The 21970-nt window shown below is 32.0% G+C and overlaps 1 protein-coding gene across 1 annotated transcript; it reads left to right on the top strand.

Annotated features, from left to right (window-relative positions):
* The first annotated feature begins 2990 nt into the window (after positions 1-2990).
* LOC132913119 (scavenger receptor class B member 1-like) lies at positions 2991-21938 on the top strand. The gene is made up of 8 exons (XM_060971142.1): positions 2991-3789; positions 13760-14015; positions 14346-14487; positions 17884-18084; positions 18332-18556; positions 18794-18956; positions 19407-19651; positions 19863-21938. The coding sequence occupies exons 1-8, from the start codon at positions 3576-3578 to the stop codon at positions 20208-20210; spliced, it is 1794 nt and encodes a 597-aa protein (XP_060827125.1). The 5' UTR covers positions 2991-3575; the 3' UTR covers positions 20211-21938.
* Positions 21939-21970: the final 32 nt, after the last annotated feature.

The following is a 21970-nucleotide window of genomic DNA, read 5'->3' as shown; positions in this document are numbered from 1 at the left end:
AATAAGTGAACGTACGCCACGGAATTTCTATCGATCATCTTCTCAAATCAAGAAGTAAATCGCAACGAGACAGGTCGAAATAAACAATGACTTGCTCCTTTCACGCAGAATGCTCTTTGTCGAGATTTATGGCATACATTAACATTGATTCAAAGATTTAAAACAATTAACCTTTGATACCGATTCTGCTTAGATAGATTGTTAAATGATGTAATAAATGTAATTATTGAATAAACGTTGAATATATATATTACCAGGGTATCGAAGATTTAAAATTAAGCTATTTTCCTCAAGCATTGGCGTGTCAGTTTAGTCTGCGCGATTTCACTATCTAGAGCATAGATAGAAACTCTGACCCCAACCCGTATTGAAGAGGTGGAAACATGACGATCACAAAAATATCTCCACCGAGTTCACGCATAGCCCATCATCGATTTATTCTTAGCTTATAACCATTAACGATTCTCGATCATTTCTTCTTTTTGTTATTCTCCTTTAATTTGTAACTAACTCTTTTATTTTGTCTAATTTTAACCTTTATCATTTACCATTATAAAGTGTTTATATCCATTAAGATAAGCAAATGAATGAATTACTTCCGAAGAACATCAACGTAAAAGAATTACACTCACTCTTGAATCATAAGTAGAATCGGTTTCGTAATCTATACATTTCTACCAAGATTAAAATTCTTTCTTATGTACGAACATTCATGGAATGATTAACCTTGACGTGCATGATGTACTACAGGTCCTTGACATGAGGCATATATAAACTTGTTCGATCGTCTATTTGAAAATTTATCCATGATGAAATACATATCCTACCACCATTTGTTTTAATCCTATCTTTTATATATATATACACACTATACGTAATTAAATATCAGCAACGAAATGATATTTAATTCTTACTGTAACCTTGAAATGTAATTATTGCTGATCATGTGTAAAGGACGCAAAAGATCTTCAAGTGCTACGTATCATTAATCATATTTCACTTCCTCCACTGTGATATTTAAATGTAATAATATATGAATAAAAACTTGTGGCTTTCATGTTGATTAACGTAGTAATATAAAATAAATTATAGTTATGATAGATTAATAATTATATAAATTATTATAACAAGGTAGATAGAACAATGACAGAATTCACGAAACTTTGCCTGGCACGTACAAGGATACACAGCATTACACGCTGTTATAACCAGTTATAAGAGTGCCTTATTTCATTCGTGAAAGAATTTAAATATTCTGACGTTCGTGTACGCTGTGGCGAAATTTTTTTGAACCTGAATCTTTGCAAATTAGTCCATAAAAGGTTAAACGAGTAACCAACTTGGACTGAAAGTTTTATAGTTCTCATGAGATCATAGTCACAAACGATGCGTACCTATAATTGTAATCATTTATTCATTCGATCACGGGTCATAAACTTATATGAATATGATTAATCAACTTGATCAACTGAAATGCATATACATTTATAAGTACATACAACATACAACAACATAGATACGACAAACTATTCCTTTCGAAAACAGCCAAACACAATCTCGTAGAAAGTTTAATATAAATCTAGTTTACCTGAATTTTTATTTCGTCTGAATTTTTTTACAGTAAAAGATCCTTGTCGTTTATTATCAACATTTAATAATTCATTGAAAGTAACTGAATAAACAATTCAACCACAGGACAGTGTTATGACTTATTTATGTAAATAGAAATTCCTTTATTCCTTGACGTTGATGAATGTCTCCATTACAACATATGGTAGTACTTTAAACTAGATTATAAAAAAGATATATCCACAGTTGATTATTGACGTATACATATAGATATTTACATCTGATAGCGTGAATCTGCAGAAATCTGATCAATAAAAACTTTTACCGTGACGCGATGCATCATTATACACCCTGTAAACATATTAATCATTCAATTGAGAAAAATTTCCTATACGAAATGGTTGTTATCGTTTAGGAATCTGACGCGCGGAAAGATTCTTTCGAATCTCATCTTCATGAATCCGTAATCGAAAAGAAGCCAGTGGAATTCATGATAATATTCCCGCTAGTAAAAAATCAACCAAGGCATCAAATAAATTTCCTTCGAAACGAAGATTATCTACGTTTGGGTTAATTCGGAACGACACGCAACATTCTGGCAAACTTTTTCTTTCATTCTCAGGACATTATGTACTGCCATGAATGAGCGAATGCCTCGTTTTGCTTTATCGTTTTTGTAACATATACGAGTAACTCGGAGAAGAAATGGAACAAGGACGGAGAAAATTTTTAACTTGAAACAATTGCACTAAAACCGGCATAAAGTCAAATTTTAAAAGAAAAATCTTTATGCACTTTAAGTAAAACAAATCCTACTATTTTTCCTGATCTCGTATCTGTAAATTGTATCGTTCTTCGCTAAGTTACACGTACGGTATCAATTGCTAAACAAACATTCCCCTAATGACGCCATTGTTCCACAAATAATTGAAACAGTAATTTTCTAGCTCCAATTTCCTCGATTGTTTTTACCGTTCATACTAAATCTGGCATATACACTAACAGAAGCCTAACCAACACAAGAAAATCAATTTGTAATCTTTTCAGAAGCGAGACACTGGAAAACGACCCCAGCATACAAACTGCCTACTTTTCGAACTATAGAATCTCGAACAAATCGCGTGTCGAATAGCTTTCCCTGCGTTACGAACCTGCCCTGAACGATAAAGAAACGGCCGGACATCCCCTGACTGGCATATACGATCGATCGCAACAATATTCCATTGACCTTTGATCGGTGCAACCGAGTGGCACGTTGCAAGTGTCGCGCTGCATTATCCTTCACCTCATCTTTCTCAAGCAACAACTGATCTTTCCTACCTGGTGGTGGGGCACCTATACGACTTGCTGAGTGGCCAGTACTCCACGTGCTACGAACCGCGAGTAGCAAGTTGAAAGGCAAGTGGGGGTCGAGAGTGACTTTAATACATTTTTTGAACTCTGCTGTTCCATGGTTTCGTCACTTTTGTAGAGAAGCGCATACGGTTCGCACCGAGACCGAGAGAACAGTTGATTGTCGACCGAGAACGATCGAGTGCACGATTTTTCTGACCATTTATGTAGCGCGACGAGTTAGAATCGTTCAGTGATCAATCAACGATCGTCCAAATCGAGCCATTCGCTGGTAACGTTTTCACGAATTCAAATCGACGAATATCACGAAGAAGAATTCTTAATCGACTCGAGAACTGTCCGCAATCGACTATTGGACACCGTATCGTTAAAGTTATCACACAGTGTGACTCCAGGAACCGTTACATAGTGTATTGAACTTGAACTTTAAGGAGATACTTTTATTTCTTGTTACGTGGATGTTGATTCGCTTCTACATCTTATTTGTTCGAATTTTTTTTTCGTGAATTCTCTGTTAAAGAACTGAAATTATTATCGTGCAATTTTCGTAATACGCCGAGTGAATTATATATAATACGAAATCTCTCGTGCGGGTGCGTTTTGTTATGGACTTTCTTCGTTAACACAAAAGAGATTGTGCCTACTGTTACGCCATGAAGGAAATTACGATGATATGGACCAAAATCACCGGTCGACGCTACTCGAACGTCAACGCGAATCAAAATCAGAGTGACTCCAGCGAATCCGAGGAGATGGCGATGAGTCGGAGGGCAAGCGATTTAAGAAGAAAGTCTTCGATTGTCATGAATCATTTCATTAATACGGCTCTCTCGGTGCATACGCATAAAAGGCCAAGTCGATGGAGAAGTAAGTAATTGCTTTTAAATGCGGAAATTGTAAATTCAAAAGCTGCACGGTGAATTCGTAATTGCCTCTTTGTTAAGTTTCCATTCGACGGTACGAATTTATAAATGTTCATATACTATAGTCTGAATTGTTGGTTCGAAAATTAATTCACGCTGAATCTTTTCGTAAAAAATTTATAAGATAAGATAAAATTAAGTATTAAGATAAAATTTTTATTACTCTCCATTCAAGAGATTAAATTTCATACGATAAATACGTTTATATCGCTGATAATGACAATGACGAATCGAAGCTACAACAAATCAGGCATTTGCGTATACAAATCTACCATAAAACGCCAATTTATAGAATTTCCTGAAATTATCGAGTGTATCTGACTAAAAATACTATCACAGTGTAAATGATACGTATTTATAGCAAATACCAGAGAATTCACGCACTTACGGTAAATTATGCATTATCATGGTTTTATTCGACAAGTGAACGCAACATCAAGTAATGCAATGAAATGGAATGGTATGACGCGACTCTTTTTTATAAAATAAATATAATATATAATAATATAATATAAATCTATAATCGTGCAACATCTTCATGCCAACGTTTCAATTATCGCCTAAAGTGATCGAATTACCATATGTGATATAGTTACACGTGAGATTCGTGAGATAGAATTTGCACCCGGCTATTTATGCTTCAATTATTCTTTGTTCATTTTTATTCAACGTTTTAATTATTACATAAAGTCACGTCAATTCCAATCCTTTACTTTAGATAGATCTAAATAATCGTTGCTAACAAAAAGGAAAGCTGTTTATGGAAGAAACAATTATGTTAATATCGTGGAGCTAATTAATTGACAGAAGAATTAAGTGATCATAAAAAACAGTGCTTTTATGCTTCGTATTGTTTTTTGTCAATTGTATGCTTTGTATAACTTTTAAAAATTTCCGCCACTCATTCGTAAATTACATTGCAATTATTCTGGTCGTTACTTTCTTATGTAGCTTCTAACTCCAAAGATTTCCGGTATCTATTCGTAGATTATATTTATCTAGAGGAACGATAAAATTGAATTTAGGATATTACGAAGTTCAACAACCCCGTTTCGACATTTTTTAACATGACATTAAATGACGTTAAGATTATGAAATACAAATAAAAAATTATAAAAATTTGTCTACGAAGTGAGATATATCACTCGGGTAGTTTATCAACGAATTTACTTTTGATATCGCTATCGCCTTTCATACCATTTCTGTGTCAAATGTCAACAAAACATTTTATGGTCATTAGTAAATTGATAATTTTGTAAATAGATTATATGTTTGACGCGTTGTAAAAATACGCTAAAAATTACGATCTATTTTCATATATTCGTCATTTTTCTATGCTCTATTAATATTGTACAGCTACGTAACTTTGTATCATTCGTTTATTAGAAATGAATGCAAATTATTGCTGTCGATTGTCATAAAATTACTATTATTGCTTGATAAATTAATGTTTCTTATTTAAAAGAGTGAAAATAGCGAATAGTGTAGAAATAGTGAAGGTATTAAACCAGTTTTATGAAAAGTTTTCAAATATCTTGATAGGTAGGATAAAAAACATTGATTAAAAACAACAAAATTTCCATAACGAGTTACAGCTAGTATAGGTTACAAGTTTTAATTTGGAAAATGAGCGGTTCTCATTCTCTCTTTATTCGTTTATGATAGCCGGTACGTGCGACAAAGCAATCGCAATTCCTACTCACTGAGAACAAAGGAAAAAGAAAGGAGAATGTCCGTCTCCATATGAAGATTTCAATGAAGCAATAAAAAAACGGCACGCGTACTTTATGCTAATAATGATTATCCTTCCTGGACACACGCGTCGGAGAATCGCAAGAACGCGATAGAATCCTCGAATATGAAAAGCTTCCTTCTTCGTTCAATGCCGTATAAACTGGTGTTTTAACAATACAAATTAAGGTAATCTTCTAATCAGAATCTTAACTGAATGCATATTCCAAGTAGCAAGATAATCTAGCTTTTCCTCGAGAGAATAAACCTTCTGATAAATTACTTCAATGAATCATTAATGAAATTTTCTAACGACTTTATGTGGCTTATTGTCAGTTGCAAATTGACCTGTAAAAAATTAATAAATCGAATACTATTATAAAGTAACTTAATATACCTAATAATTCAGAAGAAAAAGAATGACAAGAAAAATGGCTAGTAAAAAGGCCAGTAAAGAATAAGTGGGCAATAACAATCAATTAGTCATCCCAAATGGCGATATTCGGACTTCTTCGAAATAAAGTTTTTTTAAATTACGAATTCTCGAAGATTTGAATGGGTAATTTGTTCACATTAAAGTCGATGGAAACATTCAGAGTGCACTGAACGACGATAAAATACATATCTGATAAAAAAAAAAAAAACAAGAACATCCAACGGATCTTCATTTCGAATTCAAAACATTTACCCGTCACTCGTAATAGCTGGATCTTCGATATACGGCTCGACACACTACAAGAATCTATTAACATATATTTTTGCAGCAATATTTAACGTGACTCATTTCTTCGAAATCAAACAGCATAAGTAGTAACGTAACCAATATGTACAAAAATATTGATCACTCTCGTCACGGTATTAACATTTTGCTCGCGGATGGTAAAAGTATGAAATATCATAATGCACTGAAGTAATCGAGTTATCGAATATTTATCACATTCCCATGTAATACGTATTACCAGAAACTTACAAATGAGACCGCGTTCCTCAAGAAACGCATCATAACTTCGTTAGCATTGATGTGCATTCATATCTTATCAGTTTGCCCTTAGACCTTTGATAAAATTATCTGTAACGTTACTGAATGGTGCATTTTTCCTGTGTATGACTTCATTGTGGTTAAGATTACTCGTTGAATACTTATTCAAACTTGATAGCTGAAATATCAAAACATTTTCAATCACTCAAGTTGAACTATAAATAATCCCTTGCGTGATTAGCGATATGTATAATTAGAAAAATGGGTGCATATCTTATGTATCGTATTCGAGTGACATAAAATATCATTCTAAAATTGTTTTTCTACCAAACTTCTAGAGAATTTTTTCTTTCTCTAAAAAATAAAAGGTAACGGGAACGATACAAGATACTAAAGAGGTTTACACAGAATAAATTTAACTGTTCTTGACAAGCACGAAAGATTAAAGATTTGTAAAGAAGCTGCCGGTAGCTTGCTTGTTTTCCATCAAAGCTTGTTTTCCATCAAAATAAAAATTAATTTATACATATTTCAAACGCCTCGATTTCGAGTTCTTATAACTTGGCAATGGTATTGAAATCGTTTATAAAAGAACAACCGGATACTTCCACCAAAACCGGTTCATCGAGACGAAAAAGGACAAAAACAAGGTATCAGAAACTTCCAGGCTCGTCGCACGTATCTATCCAATAGCATGATAAACGATGCTTGAGGAATTTTTTAATGATATAATCTATTATTAAATCCATCAGTATCTATATTTACATTATAAAAAATAAAAAAAGGATTGATGGATAAAAATAAAACCGATCGAAGCCGAAACAGGTACTATTTTATGACGACAGAATTGATTGAATTAACATTTGATTTGTAAGATTATCAACACGTTCGAAAATAACGGTTATTATGGTGGTTGCTTCTCTAATTTGGTATTTTAATGTAGTAGGCAGTCTCCTGTCGAACGCAAGGTTATTCTTTCGTATCGCCTTAACTTCGATAAACCTGTTCCTGTAACCGGTGCAACACAACATTGCCATCCACCATTTTCCTGATGCGGTTTAGCAAGGTAGATAATAAAAAGAGTGACCAATTTGCTTGGTATGCAGGAAATTATACAAGTAGGCGAAAAGATGAAAGCAAAATCGGAGAATGAAAAACCATTAACGTCGAACAGTATTCTCTCCTTAGATCGGGTTTTGCTTCTTGACGAGTTATTTTACAGAAAGAACTCATTCCGATCGTCTTTATCAATCATTTTCTTTTTCTTTTTTGATATCTATATCATATTTACAAATGGGTTTGTTGAACCAACCAGCAAAAACAATCATATCGTTGTAAAGAAATGCGTTTCTTTTTTACGACCTTTTACAAAAACTTACCATCTCTGACAGGCTATCTTATTCTGATACTTTTGAATACGCATAAGTGCATTAATTATGTTAGGAATTCCTATCGCATTATAGAGTAATCCACATAAGTCGGGATGTATAGTAAAAACATTCATTTGAAATTCAAAAAATATCAAAACGAGAAACAATCAAATTTATAAATGCTTAAATTTAAAAATCAAATTTCCACGCGTATCTATCAGAAAGATATCTATTATATTAGTGATATAACGGTAATAAGTTGTTGATAAGTCGAAATAACACGAAGTTAAACATCAAATTGTTTTCCTAAATTCACTATTTCCAATGACAAATACGTTGTCTCTCGCACTTTCTATATTCTTTCCTGTCTGTTATTTATCACCTTTTTTTAAACCCACCATCAACCCACTCACCCCTCCGGCTCTGTTTAGCACATTACTACGGAGGAGTGCCCGGATTTCTCAACCTCGCGAAAGTGTTCGCCTTAATATTGAATTAATTTTCAAGGAATCTTGCATACATCATAATAGCAAAACATTGAACGCCGATAAAATCAAATAAATAAATCAATACATAAAAACATAAATATAATAAATAAATAAGTAGATAGATGAAGTTAGAATAGCTGTTATTTACCACCTGATAATTACGTTAGGAAAACATATTGTATTACCTCTATCTCATAAATTTATCGCATTGCGAAGTACGTTCAATTCATTTACATGGCGTTTGCGCAACATGGTTCCACTTAAAAATACCAACGTGAGACTTCGTAATTTGGTCGTTCGTTGCTGGCATTTGATGCACCCATCGGAATGTTAATTCAACGCATGAGAACTGACGATTTTTACTCGCTGAAAAGAGTCAGATCCTAAATTAAGCGAACGAAACGTGTCTTGCTAAATCTCCCACCTAAGGTCACACGATACACCTGCTGAAGACACGAGAAAAGAATAGGAATGATGAATGGTGGAAAGCATGAAATAGGGGATCTGTTGGACTTTTCAATTGATCGGATGCTTGTGAAATAATAGAAAGGGGAAAGATCACGGTAAATGAATTCTCGTAATCCTGTCATTACGCGAATATTTCAAAACTACGAAACAACGTCGTTACGCATGCAGATGAATTACCACTTTCTAGAATTTTACGATCTCCTCTGATACAGTGAAAACAATATCCTCAGCATTCCTCTGCAAAGTTGTTTTTATCTAGCCATTTTATCTAGCATTTTAGCTTAGCTCCTAGACAAGATTACCGAGTAGTACTTGCTGCACATTTTATGGGAATTCTTACATAAAAATAGAGAAGAATAAAGAATATAAAAATACGCACTATGAAAGATCAAAATATTGAATACGTACACTAATGAATGCTGCAATCTGAATGAAAATTACATATGAATGAAAATTATGAAGTTACGAATATATTTAGAAGTCTCTTAAGTGAGTGCGTAACTATAAAAAAAAAAATAAAAAATAAAAGAAGACAAAAGCTATAAAGACGTACGATGCATTGAGAATCGCGATCTTGATCTTTCATTCAAGTGGCGATTGCATAAATAAAATGGAGGAGAAAGATGGCAATAAAAGTACCTGCAATAGTTGGAACCTAAGAAAGATAAACTCGGCACACAACTAAAACATTTCATTATTAGTCAAGTGGCTGTTGGGATTAAATTGACATTCCGCGGATAGTACTCCTAAAAGACCGCGTCACATTGCGAACAAGGTTCTACAAAAAAAGAAAAATACGCACGTGCCATACCTTCGTTGGATTTATTTACATTACACAACTTCGCGAGTCGCGACCGGTATAAAAAGATCCATAAACTGTTAAACGAACGATGCTTTAGGTTGCTTTTGTCTCAAAGTGCATTGTTCGCTGCAAGCAAATCATCGTATGGAAGTCATCAACCAGCTAATCTGGCAATAAATTGTGTGCAGTCACACGTGCAGGCGTCGGTTAACCGATAATGCTATGTATCTAGTTAATGAACGCGAGCTCGCATTTCGCATTGACAATAAGTGTCATAATTACGTATTAATCAACGTACAGAGAACTAATTCGAAAATGAGATCAGATTAAATATTAATATAGCTTTTTGCTCTAACCGATAGATAATAGAATCTTCGTTGATTCCACTAATATGATAGTACAGTATTTCATTTTTATATCAGTTTTAATACCAAATCAGTGAAAATGACTGCTATTAAATTTGCAATTTTAGCAATTACTAAAAACATGCGAGTATACGTTAATTTCATGGAGATCGAAGCATGATTACATATATGTGCTTATTCATTTTTATCATATTGCTTAATGTATACCTTGTTAAAGAATAACTACGTTTTTTATAAAAATAACATGTAAGATATAATAGTAGGTGGAGACTTGTGATTAATAATCTACAATTTACGTGATGATTTGTAACATTCTGTTGGAAGATTGCTATAAGGCCGAACAGACGGCGTCGTTGCCCACGAATAGATATGTATTTTGTAATTTCCTGTTCCGTGTATGGAAGCTAAATGTTTCGTCAAAGTGAACATCCACAAAAGAGCCGCGATTCCCTGAATATAAAATATAACGAGACACGGGGCAAATATGCACTTTCTATTAGATGGCGTATTTGCAGTCGCGTCCCGATTACCGCCGGAAAATTATTACCACATCGTGCCGCACTGCCAGCGATCTTGCAATAGTCGAGAGCAAAACGATTCTTTCTACGAAACCTATAGGCCTATAGAGTATTTGCTAATCTTCGATCACTCACCAGAATTTTAGCATTCATATATCGAACTTAACGGTGTTCGTTACTTTGAAATGTCAGAAATAATTTTCAATAATAAACGAACTTGATGACATAAAATAATCGTTCCTCTACGTAAAATCATTTTAGGAAATCATTCTTATTTTTTATGATGTGGAAAAAAAGGTTCTTGTGCACACGCTTATAATTAAGTACTTATCGTTAACTGTCTTTTTCTAGCTTACAATCGCCGCGAAGCGTTGATACTCGAAACATCTCATTAAATTTTCATCTCCCGAGGAAATGACGTATGATCTTTTATTTTTACATTTTCTCTCTTATCACGTACTACGCGACAATTGCACGGCGTGTTGCCGGAGATAATATCGTACGATGTATTAATTGAGCGATTATCTTACGAGTTGAAGTTATTTATACCAATCGATTATTTATAACGATCAATTTCTAAGTCTAACCTGTCTAATTACCACGGTTAGCTAAAGTCTTAAATACGCTGCCGAACGATTGAAGAACAGGATTTAATTTCATAATACTTTACAGATATTTGAAAAGTCTTACACCTAAATGATATTCAAAAAATTGAATATGATTGAGAACGACCTATGTCGATCGACAGATAGGCACGTCCTTCGAAGGAACGCACGGGGTTCGATATTTGCGGTTGTATTTCCGTGACACATTAGTATTCCTCGTGATCTACGAGAAGATTACTTAACGGTTACCAAAGCAATCGGTTACACGTTCATCGTTTTTTGATGAATGCCATGAGTGTGTAACGCAAAGACAGTAATAGTAAGTACAATTACGTATATCAGGTGGTTCAACTAAGCCTGTCTCGTGATCAAGATCAGAGAAAAAACAGGAAACAGAAAATGCGCAGAAATTAAACGTAATCAAAGATCTAGACGATCTTTATCCATAGGATTTTACATACACGCGATATATTACACGTGGTCACTAAGCTTTAAATTAGCATGTCATTTGCACGCCTAAATCGCTGTCTGATTGTTTTCGTCGTTTTCTACTAGAGCTACTTTTCCATCGTCGTTTGATTTGAAGATAAGAAAGAAATCAAAGCCGAGCAAACGTGATCAAGCAAAAATAGAGATTTATGCAAAATCCAGGGCCATAAAGTCCTTTGTTCCTAATCTTGAAAACAATCAAGCCTTACGTAATCTTTTTTTCTTTCGCTCGATAAATAACATGTATGCAAATTCCTGATATATCACAATATATCGTTTAAATAAATTTATTCAGCCAAGGATTCCAACAACAACATCACGCTAACACGTAAATACTTGACGAATAAGTAAATCTGAATAAATCGTTGATTATCGTACATCGATGTTTTGATCTCTGCTCCCTTCCGTGAGAGAATGAACTTTTTAAAGTGCCTCTTTCAATATCAATGCATTAGTATTTCAGAATTTTATATTAGTATTATATTAATATTATATATACTTTATATTAATATTAAAGAATTAATATCTTAATTTAGATGATTTCGCTTAGGCACAACGAAAATTATTTTTCATCGGAAATTATCATTATCGAGAGGCAAAAGAAAATATACAAAGTAGCTTTTAATTATTCGTTTATTAAATTTTTCAAATTGCTATTTACAATCAAATGTTTAAAACATGGACCCAAAACTAACCAGAAGTATCGTTAGAGACCTTAAACATCGAAATCAAGTACATGTTACAACCTGAATTGCATCAGCAGATGCACTTTAACCACTTCGTAAGACTGAATAGGTGAACATTTGCGTAATGTACATACATATTTTCCAATTGATATTAAAAATATCCACAATCGAAATAAACATCAGTTTATGAAAAAAAAATATAATACGAAGGTAAATGTCTTTAAAAAGAACACAAAGCCTCGAATATTTTCTTCGAGGCCTGATGAATATTCTCTTAAAATTCATCGAACAATTCCATGTGCACAAACGACAAATTTTAGAATGAACCGAAATTCTCGTGTATTCCAAGTACATATATCTCATGCAAATTCGACAAATTGTCGTCCGTTCGCGTCACGTAATATTTTGAAACAAGTCGGAAGTTCTGATCCTGGACTGTATAATTCGAAACTCTTGAAAGATACGATTCTTTAAAAAATGGAAGGATTTATAGCATGACATTTGTCTACGTTTGTTTTTCCCCGAGCGGGCAAGAGAATACTCGATATTTTTAAATTCTAGATAAATAATACATTCGAACAATATTCATTATATAATACACAATTTAAAATTAATAAGTGAAATGATAATGACATGAATAAAAAACATAATTTAAAAAATAGTTACATAATTCTCACAAGCATAATTTTCATTCGACGATAAATCAAGACATAGATCACTTTTTATAATGTTGATTCCAACATACGATTTCTAGCTACTAAATTATTACCTTAAAAATAAAAAAGTTTAACGCGAATCATTTTTGTTGTAAGTGCACTAATCGAAATATTATACTGGGACTCGAAGCCTGATCCAAACAGTGTTTTTCACAATGTCACACAAAATAGGAAAAGCGGGTTGTTGTGAAATTACGTAATACGATCTAGAAAAAAAAGTTAGATGATCGTACTTTATCCAGAAGAGTCACGTTGACGCAATTGATTACCAAACAGGGGAAAAAAGTCTTGTTTCAGCCGCACATGATGTATTTATGCACAAACCGAAAGTTCGCTTTCTACATTCGACAGGCATTTGCAACTATAATTATCTAAATTAAAAAAAGTCACAAAAGAGTCTGTCAAAAATTTTCCATAATATTTTTTGTTATTTTAGTTTAAATTATACATTAACGACGAATATAATAATATATTTTAGTCATGATACGGTAGTTTTTCGATAGATCTGTATTTTTAAAAATTCATTACAAAAACGATATAATGACCAAGAAATTTTCACACCTACTGTATATCCCATGTCGATAAATGACGATCCAATCAACGATCTTATCATCCGATGGAATCGAATATTAATTATCACGAATCGAAAATTTTAATTCTAAAATTCTCACTCCGTTAATTTTTCAAAACCGTGCAGATATTCTTATACCGATGATTTTGGGATTCTTTGGCATTACCATCGGCTGTGTTCTTATGGCGCTCGATCCATACGAGATAGTTTTCCGCGCGAAGGTGATGTTCAGCCCCGGTGGCGAAATATTCGAAATATGGCGAAGACCGAATATCGAACTCTACCTGAAAGTTTATCTCTTTAACGTGACAAACCACGAGGAATATTTATCTGGCAAGGAAAGCAAGCTACGATTTCAGGAAGTTGGACCCTACGTTTACCGGTAAGTGTATTAAGTTATTATACCTAAATAGAACTTAAGTGATTTAGAGAAACATTATATCGAGCACATTAAGTATATACAGTTAATTTAATTATAAGTTATTCAATTCTATAATTTAATCATGACCAGTATTGTTGAAAACAAATTAAAATTGCAATTGGAAGGTTAAAAAACTGTAACGTTCTTCTTTAATTAGATAAAATTTTCAACAGACTATTTTTTAAAGGTATTACATGTAAAAATGAAAATTTTCAGTCGTACATAGACATTTAATTTCAATTTGAAAGCCTCAATATCTTTCTTTAATGTCGTAAAATAATTGATTTTTAGGGAATCGTTGGAGCACAAAGACATTCAGTTCAATGACAATGGTACGCTGCTGGCGTATCTACATCACCCGTTGCAATATATACCACACATGAGCAATGGAACAGAAGAAGATATAATGATATTACCGAACATCGCCTTATTGGTAAGCGAAACTGTTTAATTATATACTTTTATGGGAAGGAGAAACTAACGGATGAGAATGTTTCGCGCAATTACCAAGACAGTCTTATTGAATGTTGATTTATGTACACTAGTATGTACACGTGTATGCGCGTTAAATCATAGCGAAAAAATTCTCGAAAATGAGTGAACAATTTCGGTGGTTTTATTAATCGATGTTTGCGATTCGATGAATATAAAAGCTAAATGTCAATTTCATCAGAAATTTTTTAATTTACGCATTTTCAAATTTAAAAATCAAATTCGCAGATATTTGAATTTTCATATTTTCAAAAACGTATTAATTTAAAGACTACAAATAGAAATATATATTCACGAATATTTCTAAAATCATTAATATTCCATAATATGCATATACACAGACATCGGATACTTCACTCAATTAAATCTGTTTAGCTTCTATTCACGAATTATTCCTATAAAGAATTTCTATAAGGTGTTTTTATAAATCTAAATAATCGTATATAACCGACATACGTACTAAATCATATTATGACCTTTACCAAACTCAAATGAATCGACTACAACTAATCATTCTGTACATTTCAACTGAATCAAATTTCAAGCTTGAGAGTTTACTTAATTACATTGTGTTTTAGCATATTTATTCAGCACTTGTGCTTTAACATATAAATTCATCGCTAACACAGTATAAATGTATAAGCCTTATGAGCCTTTATGTACCTTCCTTTAATCTAATAATCACATAATCATAGTTTAAAATGTTAAGAAACAAGTAAGTCATCCATCATTAATAATTCAATTGAACTTGTAGTATTATCGTGTTATATTTTTAATTGTATCAGCAAAGTTCTCAGCAAATATCAAAGTTAGAAAAAAATCTTTCAAATAAGATCATTTGATTATACTCGTTTTCTTTATTATGAAATAATAGCTTTATTGCAACGTAATTGTGCAGAAAAATTATTATTTGTCAACATAGAACAATATTTGATAAGGAGATATTTAATAATACTCACAATCAGTAAAATTTCAAGAGCAAGAAATAATATATTGATAATCCAATCGTATCCAGCCATAGAATAACTGCAAATAGGGTCAATGATTCATCAAGCACGATTCCTTCGCGAGTATCGCGGCTAAACTTCCGTTTCCTCCTCTTCAAAGAATTCTTCGTTAATGAAGAAGAATATTTTTTTCTTAAAGCAAATTCTTTATTAAACGATATCTTACGATATTAAGGATAAGAAAAGAAGCATGGAACAGGTTAATGTAAATAATTGGAATGGAGATATATTCCATCCCAATCGAGTCTTCGTCACAGAAATTGAATAGGATATTCATTAGAAGCAGAAAGCTCAAGGTCTACCGTTAAAGCAGGTTACAGGTCATCGTGAGAAAAAAGACGGAAGTATTATATAATATTGTGTTTGAATTTTGCATACAAAAAGAAAGCTAATCATGAGAATTGCATGTTGTTCAATAATGCACGATTAATTGAATCAGTGTACTTGGTGTTATTCGTTGATATCTCCACTTCTATAAAAGCATACAGATACAGATCTAGCAAGATTAAGGCGCAAAAGAGTACTTTCCATATTTGATATATAAAACTTTGGTTAAGTAAAGTGGTCCAAGGTGGTTCACCAGGAATCGAGAATATTCTAATCCATTCATTTCCTTTAAAAGAACGTCCTATTAAAGACACGAAAACTAAAGGTAGAGAGGTGGAATAATACCGTAGGATAAAATACTCAATTTTAACTGCAAAAAAGTCTATTGTCTCGGTAGGAAAAATTTCAGGTTTCAACTAACAACGACGTCGTAAAATTTTACAGCTATATCATGTTCCATTACAATGAATACTAATGTTCAACTTCATATATGTTGTTTATAAAAGAAAATTTCCTTGAAACACAGAAAAATACCGGTTGAACGAAATATTCCGCGTGACACATCTCTGTTTCCCTAGAAGTGTATTGCATTTGAAAAAAACCGTGATCGCCGACGCTTACACGGTAAATTTCCATTCGACGCACGAAGACATTCTTGACGAATGCATCATATTTAAAGCAAGAAAGCATCGAACACTTGAATCAAGAGAACGTTTCACCATACATTTAGGGTACCTTTTTAAGGCAAATTTATGCAAATTGTTTAAGAGAATTAAACGTTTCATCAATAGATTTCTTAGCTTTACGCAACATAATAACATACTTCGTTCGATTACTTGCATATTGACAATGACTTTATAAAAAGTGAAGTAATTCTAAAATATTGAATGTGCCATTAGTGGATTTGTAATAATTAAAAGAGACTAAAACGTTCAATTAAAAACTTGTGCATGTTATTGCATGATCATGAAAACTAAACAAACATTACGATCAATCTAACATCAGTTATTATCTTTTTGCATTATTTGTATCTTCTATAAACTTTTTATTAGCAAATTTGTACCAAAGAAAAACAAATGAACGGTATTTATAATAAGATCCAAAGAATTCAAGAAATACAATATTCTCATCGTACACAATGTGTTTCATGACCAGTCTTCTCCAGTGACTTAATCATCAATTTCCGTTATTGCAAGTACGTCTATATCAATGAACACGGATAACAACATCCTGTATAGTGCCCGGTTTTAAATTATGTTCTTAGAAACTTCAAAAAGAACGATTGTTACGTACAACGAAGAGGGAAAGCTAAATGTGAAACCAAAAGTGCAATTTCCTCTTCAGAACATTTCAATAATTATTCACAGCAATCGAAGTATAAAGAAAAAATTGATCAATGTATATTCATGTGTAGCACATGTACCGATGCACACAAATGTATGTATGTAGTAAAAAAAATAGTTGACGCAAAGCGAAATCTTCTAGTCGTATACATAGATCGGTAAATACATGTAATTAAATGCAGCCGCGTGAATGAACTTTCAGACAGAAAATGAAGATGAGGGAAACCCTAGTTCGGTACGAGGACAAAACGAAACGGCATAATTAAGTCGCCTAACAGAAGATACGGGAATGAATAATGTTCTCTTTAACATTTTCCGACAACAAGTCATCGTTAATTAACTGTAGAATACGTCGACCATGAAAAATCACATTTCATAATAAAGAAGATTAATTATATCGCGACACAAAAATTGATGAGCTTACAAATGGAAGAAAAGGAAATAAATAGCTAATTAATAGCGAACTTAGACTGTTTCATCGCGAACATTCATAGATGTTTACACGAGCGTCAAATTTATTTATTAGAATCCAATTATATGTATATCTACAGGTAATAATTAGGAAGCTATTTTATTCGACTCTTCGAATCTTTATAAAACGATTCAAGTGCAAAATAATTTTTCACATTTTTATGAGATAATTCTCTTTTCTCGTTTCAGAGTATCACAAACGTAATGAGGAATTCTGCCTATCTAACGAGATTAGCATTAAATCTACTAATCGTTAACACGAATTCGTACCCTCTTGTACGAATGACTGCTAAAGAATTTATGTTTGGCTACAAATCCACCCTTGTTACACTTGGCAATAAGATGATGCCATCGTGGATCAAATTTGATAAACTAGGTCTCATTGACAGAGTGAGTTTCAAATTCTTAACAACTTTCTCTATTCAATTCTTTTGAACATTTATTAATTCGCAATTATATTAATAAATTAATTCACAAACTATTATTACTTTAAATTTTAATCAGGTCCTCTTGAAAAATATTAACTAACAATTTTATAAGCTTCTGGAAAATCGCTACCCTTTTGCTAGATATCACTTCGAATCTCGACTGTGCATCTGTATTTTGCAGAAATTTTAGTGTTTCCTTTTTACTATAGATGTACGATTTTGAGGGTGATTACATAAACGTTTATACCGGCGAGAAGGATATACGACGGACAGGTCTGATTGAGAAGTATAATGGTGATGTAAATTTGCCGCAATGGACAGGAAAATGTGCAAATGTGAAGGGGGCTAGCGATGGAGCAAAGTATGCAAATTACATCGAGCCGAACGATACCGTATTATTCTTTAGAAAAAGCCTCTGTCGCAGTGCCACCATGGTAAGTTGTATCTCAGTGCTTGTACACGTTAAGCACTTGAGAATTACGTATTCAAATAATTTCATAATATTTTGTAATATATCTTCGAAGGATCCTCGTGCTACTTCGAATTACCATTGACTTATGAAAAGAAACTTATTATCAAAAATATAGTAAATAGTATATAAAATATTAGAGGTTAAGTAGATGTTCACCATCGAAGGGTATAACAAGTAAGATTAAAACATAATTTTACAGACACGAATTGGAGAAAAAACAATAAAGGGTTTGCATACATACAAATATACATTCGTCGAGAATATAATGGACAATGGTGCTTACATTCCGGAGAACAAATGTTTCTGCCGCCATGGATATTGTTTAAAACCTGGCTTAATTGATGTCACCGACTGTTATTACGGTAAAATGGTTTAAATGATTATAGAAATAGTATTAAAGAATATATATTTTACATTGACGAATATTAAAAATGTTTCACAGTATGAATCGTATTAACATTAAACCAGAGAGTGTCGTTAAATTTTATTCCTATCACGCATACTAACAGTATCAATTAATATAGTCAAAATAGACAGATTGATAGTTATAGTTTGATAGAAAAAAGATCCATTTAGGGAGATAAATTTCTATATCAATCGTAGATATACTCTAATTACTTTAATTTAATTTAATTCATACTAGTAAATATTTAAAAATTAGTAGATACGTGAGTAAATACACTGTGTAATAATAAACAATCGATGACATCTTCGTACAACCATTAACATTAAGAATATGGAGTTAAAAGAACAAAAAGAAAAGAAATTGATTTATATATTCATATTGATCACTTACCTTTACAATGATGCAGGATTTCCAATTGCTCTCTCGTATCCACACTTCTACAAGGCCGATCCAAGCATTCTGGAATCTATCGAAGGGTTAACTCCAAACCGTAATGCTCACGAATCTTTCGTATATATTCAACCAGAGTCAGGTCTTCCAGTAGAATTTGCTTTCCGTTTTCAAATCAACATGGCTTTGCAAAATATCGGACATATGGCCAGAGTAGAAAAATTCGAAGACTTCGTCTTACCATTACTGTGGTTCGAAATCGTAAGTACTGAAAAATATCGAATTGCAAGTATCGAACATATACCTTCAATATTGAATATATCAATAGCATCGATATCTCGACATTCAGATTTACCAAATAAATTTAAATAATCCATGATATTGTCAATATAATATAATAAATACATTATAAATATAAATTTTGTAAAATTTCCCATAAAGATATATCTAATTTTCAATATATTTTTTCCAGGGAATGTCCAAATTGCCAACATCGATGCTTATTCGTTTCTGGTTCTACTTAAATTTCTTACCGGTTTTTCAAAGTATAATGATTTATTTTTCGTTGCTCATTGGCCCCATACTTATAGCTCTCGGTGTTCGCAAAATCTTCGTATATCCGAAGGAATCAACGTTGACTACCCAATGGTTCGGCTCTCAAATAAGAAACAAAAAATTACAATTTTTTAACAGTAGGCGAATGTCGTGTAAGATCAACGAAATGGATACTTATTACAGTTCGTTAATTGAATCGAAAGAAGAAAACAAAGAATCCGAACTAACAACGGACTTACCAACTTTGAAAGAAGATATCGTGTGACCATCAGCATCCGGGAAAACTATAGAAAGAGGCTATTTCCCGCGTAAAATTGATGTTCGAAACCAATGGGATGCATACAGATTATTTTCAATCTCGAGATACTGCGGTCGATACATACGAAATATCGAATTCCACGTCGATAAGTAAGAAAATATGTTTATCTTCGATATTTTTTAAACTGGTTATAGTATCATAAAATTGAAATTTTATTTATCTATTAATGCACTGTGATCATAGAATGAAAATATAGTTGCATAGTGTATAAAATATGAAATAATTGATAACCTTTTCAAATGGAATCGCAATGTGGTAAATAGTGACATCTTGTTGAACGATTGTAATTTTCCTGACTAAACGGCACAATACAAACGGTGCTAATTCAGAAATTATTAGTTTCTACTTTTACGTATAATTAACATCTTTTGTTATTGGAAAATTTTTGGTGGGTGCAGAAATTTTTATTATTAATATTTTGGTGATGGTATTTTATATTTATAATAAATTTCTCAAAGACCGGTGCACTTATAGATAAAGAAGCACAAGAGGATACAATAATTTGCACAAAGGGTTTTCTAATTTTATATAAATAATTAAGTGCATTAAGACTGATATTATAGACTGGTATAGTGATTAAGTGATTTATAATATATATAAATATTAAAACAAAAACATGAGGTAGTTGGTACTTCATTAACATAACCAATCATGTTATCATATGTAATATAATATACAAAAAATATCAAGTTTGAATAGCATCGTTTGTAATTAAAATTAAAATGGATTTAGGAAATGGTAAAGGGGATTGTGGATTATTTGATTTTGTATATTTAAAACATATTTATTGATATCATAGTAATAGAATTTTATTATTAATTACATATACTAAGTAAATACTGCTCTTTTGTTAAGAGCTGTTAAAAGTATTATATTATATTAATCATAAAAAGTGTTAAAATATACATATTATCATCATAGATTCTTTTTTATCAATGGCGAAAAAAATCCTTATATTTTTATTATTAAGTGTAAATTCTGTCATTGAACTTCAATACGCTCAATTGACACCATATCCATATATGATATAATGATGCCAGATCGCAATGTTAACACATATTCATTTATTTCGTAATTTCATGTATGTACAATTAAATTTGTGATAGTCTTCCATTAATTTTAAGTAATTATTAAGACATTTCTAACACTAAGATTTGAGTTTTCTAAAGAAAATTTATAATTCTGAGATTAGGACTACATTATTTTTAAAATATGACTAAATATACTATTTCCCCTTTTATATCAGAGTATTTCAGTTAATTTTCTACTTGTAAATATTGTTCATACAACATTAATTATGAATTTTCGATATATATGGTATTCACATTGTGTATAAATTTTTGAAGTCCCCGTAACATAAGTATGAATATTTCTTTAAATATTTCATCACTCTTACCTCATTTATAGATCTAAATAACAGTTGTAGTGAACTAAGGAAATAGTATTCTTATAGTATGCAAATAAATATATTCCTATAAATCATGTTTAGCTTTAGAACAATAACAATTTTCTGTATACATAAATCCTATTTCCTTGAGTTATATATTCTGCACAATTTAATGGGAATAATATTATGTTCTTTATAAAAATATTGAATTCTTGCCAGTGAAATGTTAATGATACATATAAGTATTTGTAAGAATTGCTCAATAAATAATGTTTTTAACACAGGGCCCCAAATTTATTTTGTAATACAATGCCAACAT

The sequence above is a fragment of the Bombus pascuorum genome, chromosome 1 (genome assembly GCF_905332965.1).
Source record: "Bombus pascuorum chromosome 1, iyBomPasc1.1, whole genome shotgun sequence".
Lineage (NCBI taxonomy): Eukaryota > Metazoa > Arthropoda > Insecta > Hymenoptera > Apidae > Bombus > Bombus pascuorum.
The sequence above is the reverse complement of the archived record's forward strand: the minus strand, read 5'-3'. Positions and strand labels throughout refer to the sequence as shown.

Bases quoted from the DNA above. Each gene is read 5' to 3' on its own strand.
- LOC132913119 (XM_060971142.1), top strand. From the start codon at position 3,576: ATGAAGGAAATTACGATGATATGGACCAAAATCACCGGTCGACGCTAC. The intron at 18,957-19,406 runs GTAAAATGGTTT...ACAATGATGCAG, and splicing joins TGTCACCGACTGTTATTACG to GATTTCCAATTGCTCTCTCG. The intron at 19,652-19,862 runs GTAAGTACTGAA...TATTTTTTCCAG, and splicing joins CATTACTGTGGTTCGAAATC to GGAATGTCCAAATTGCCAAC.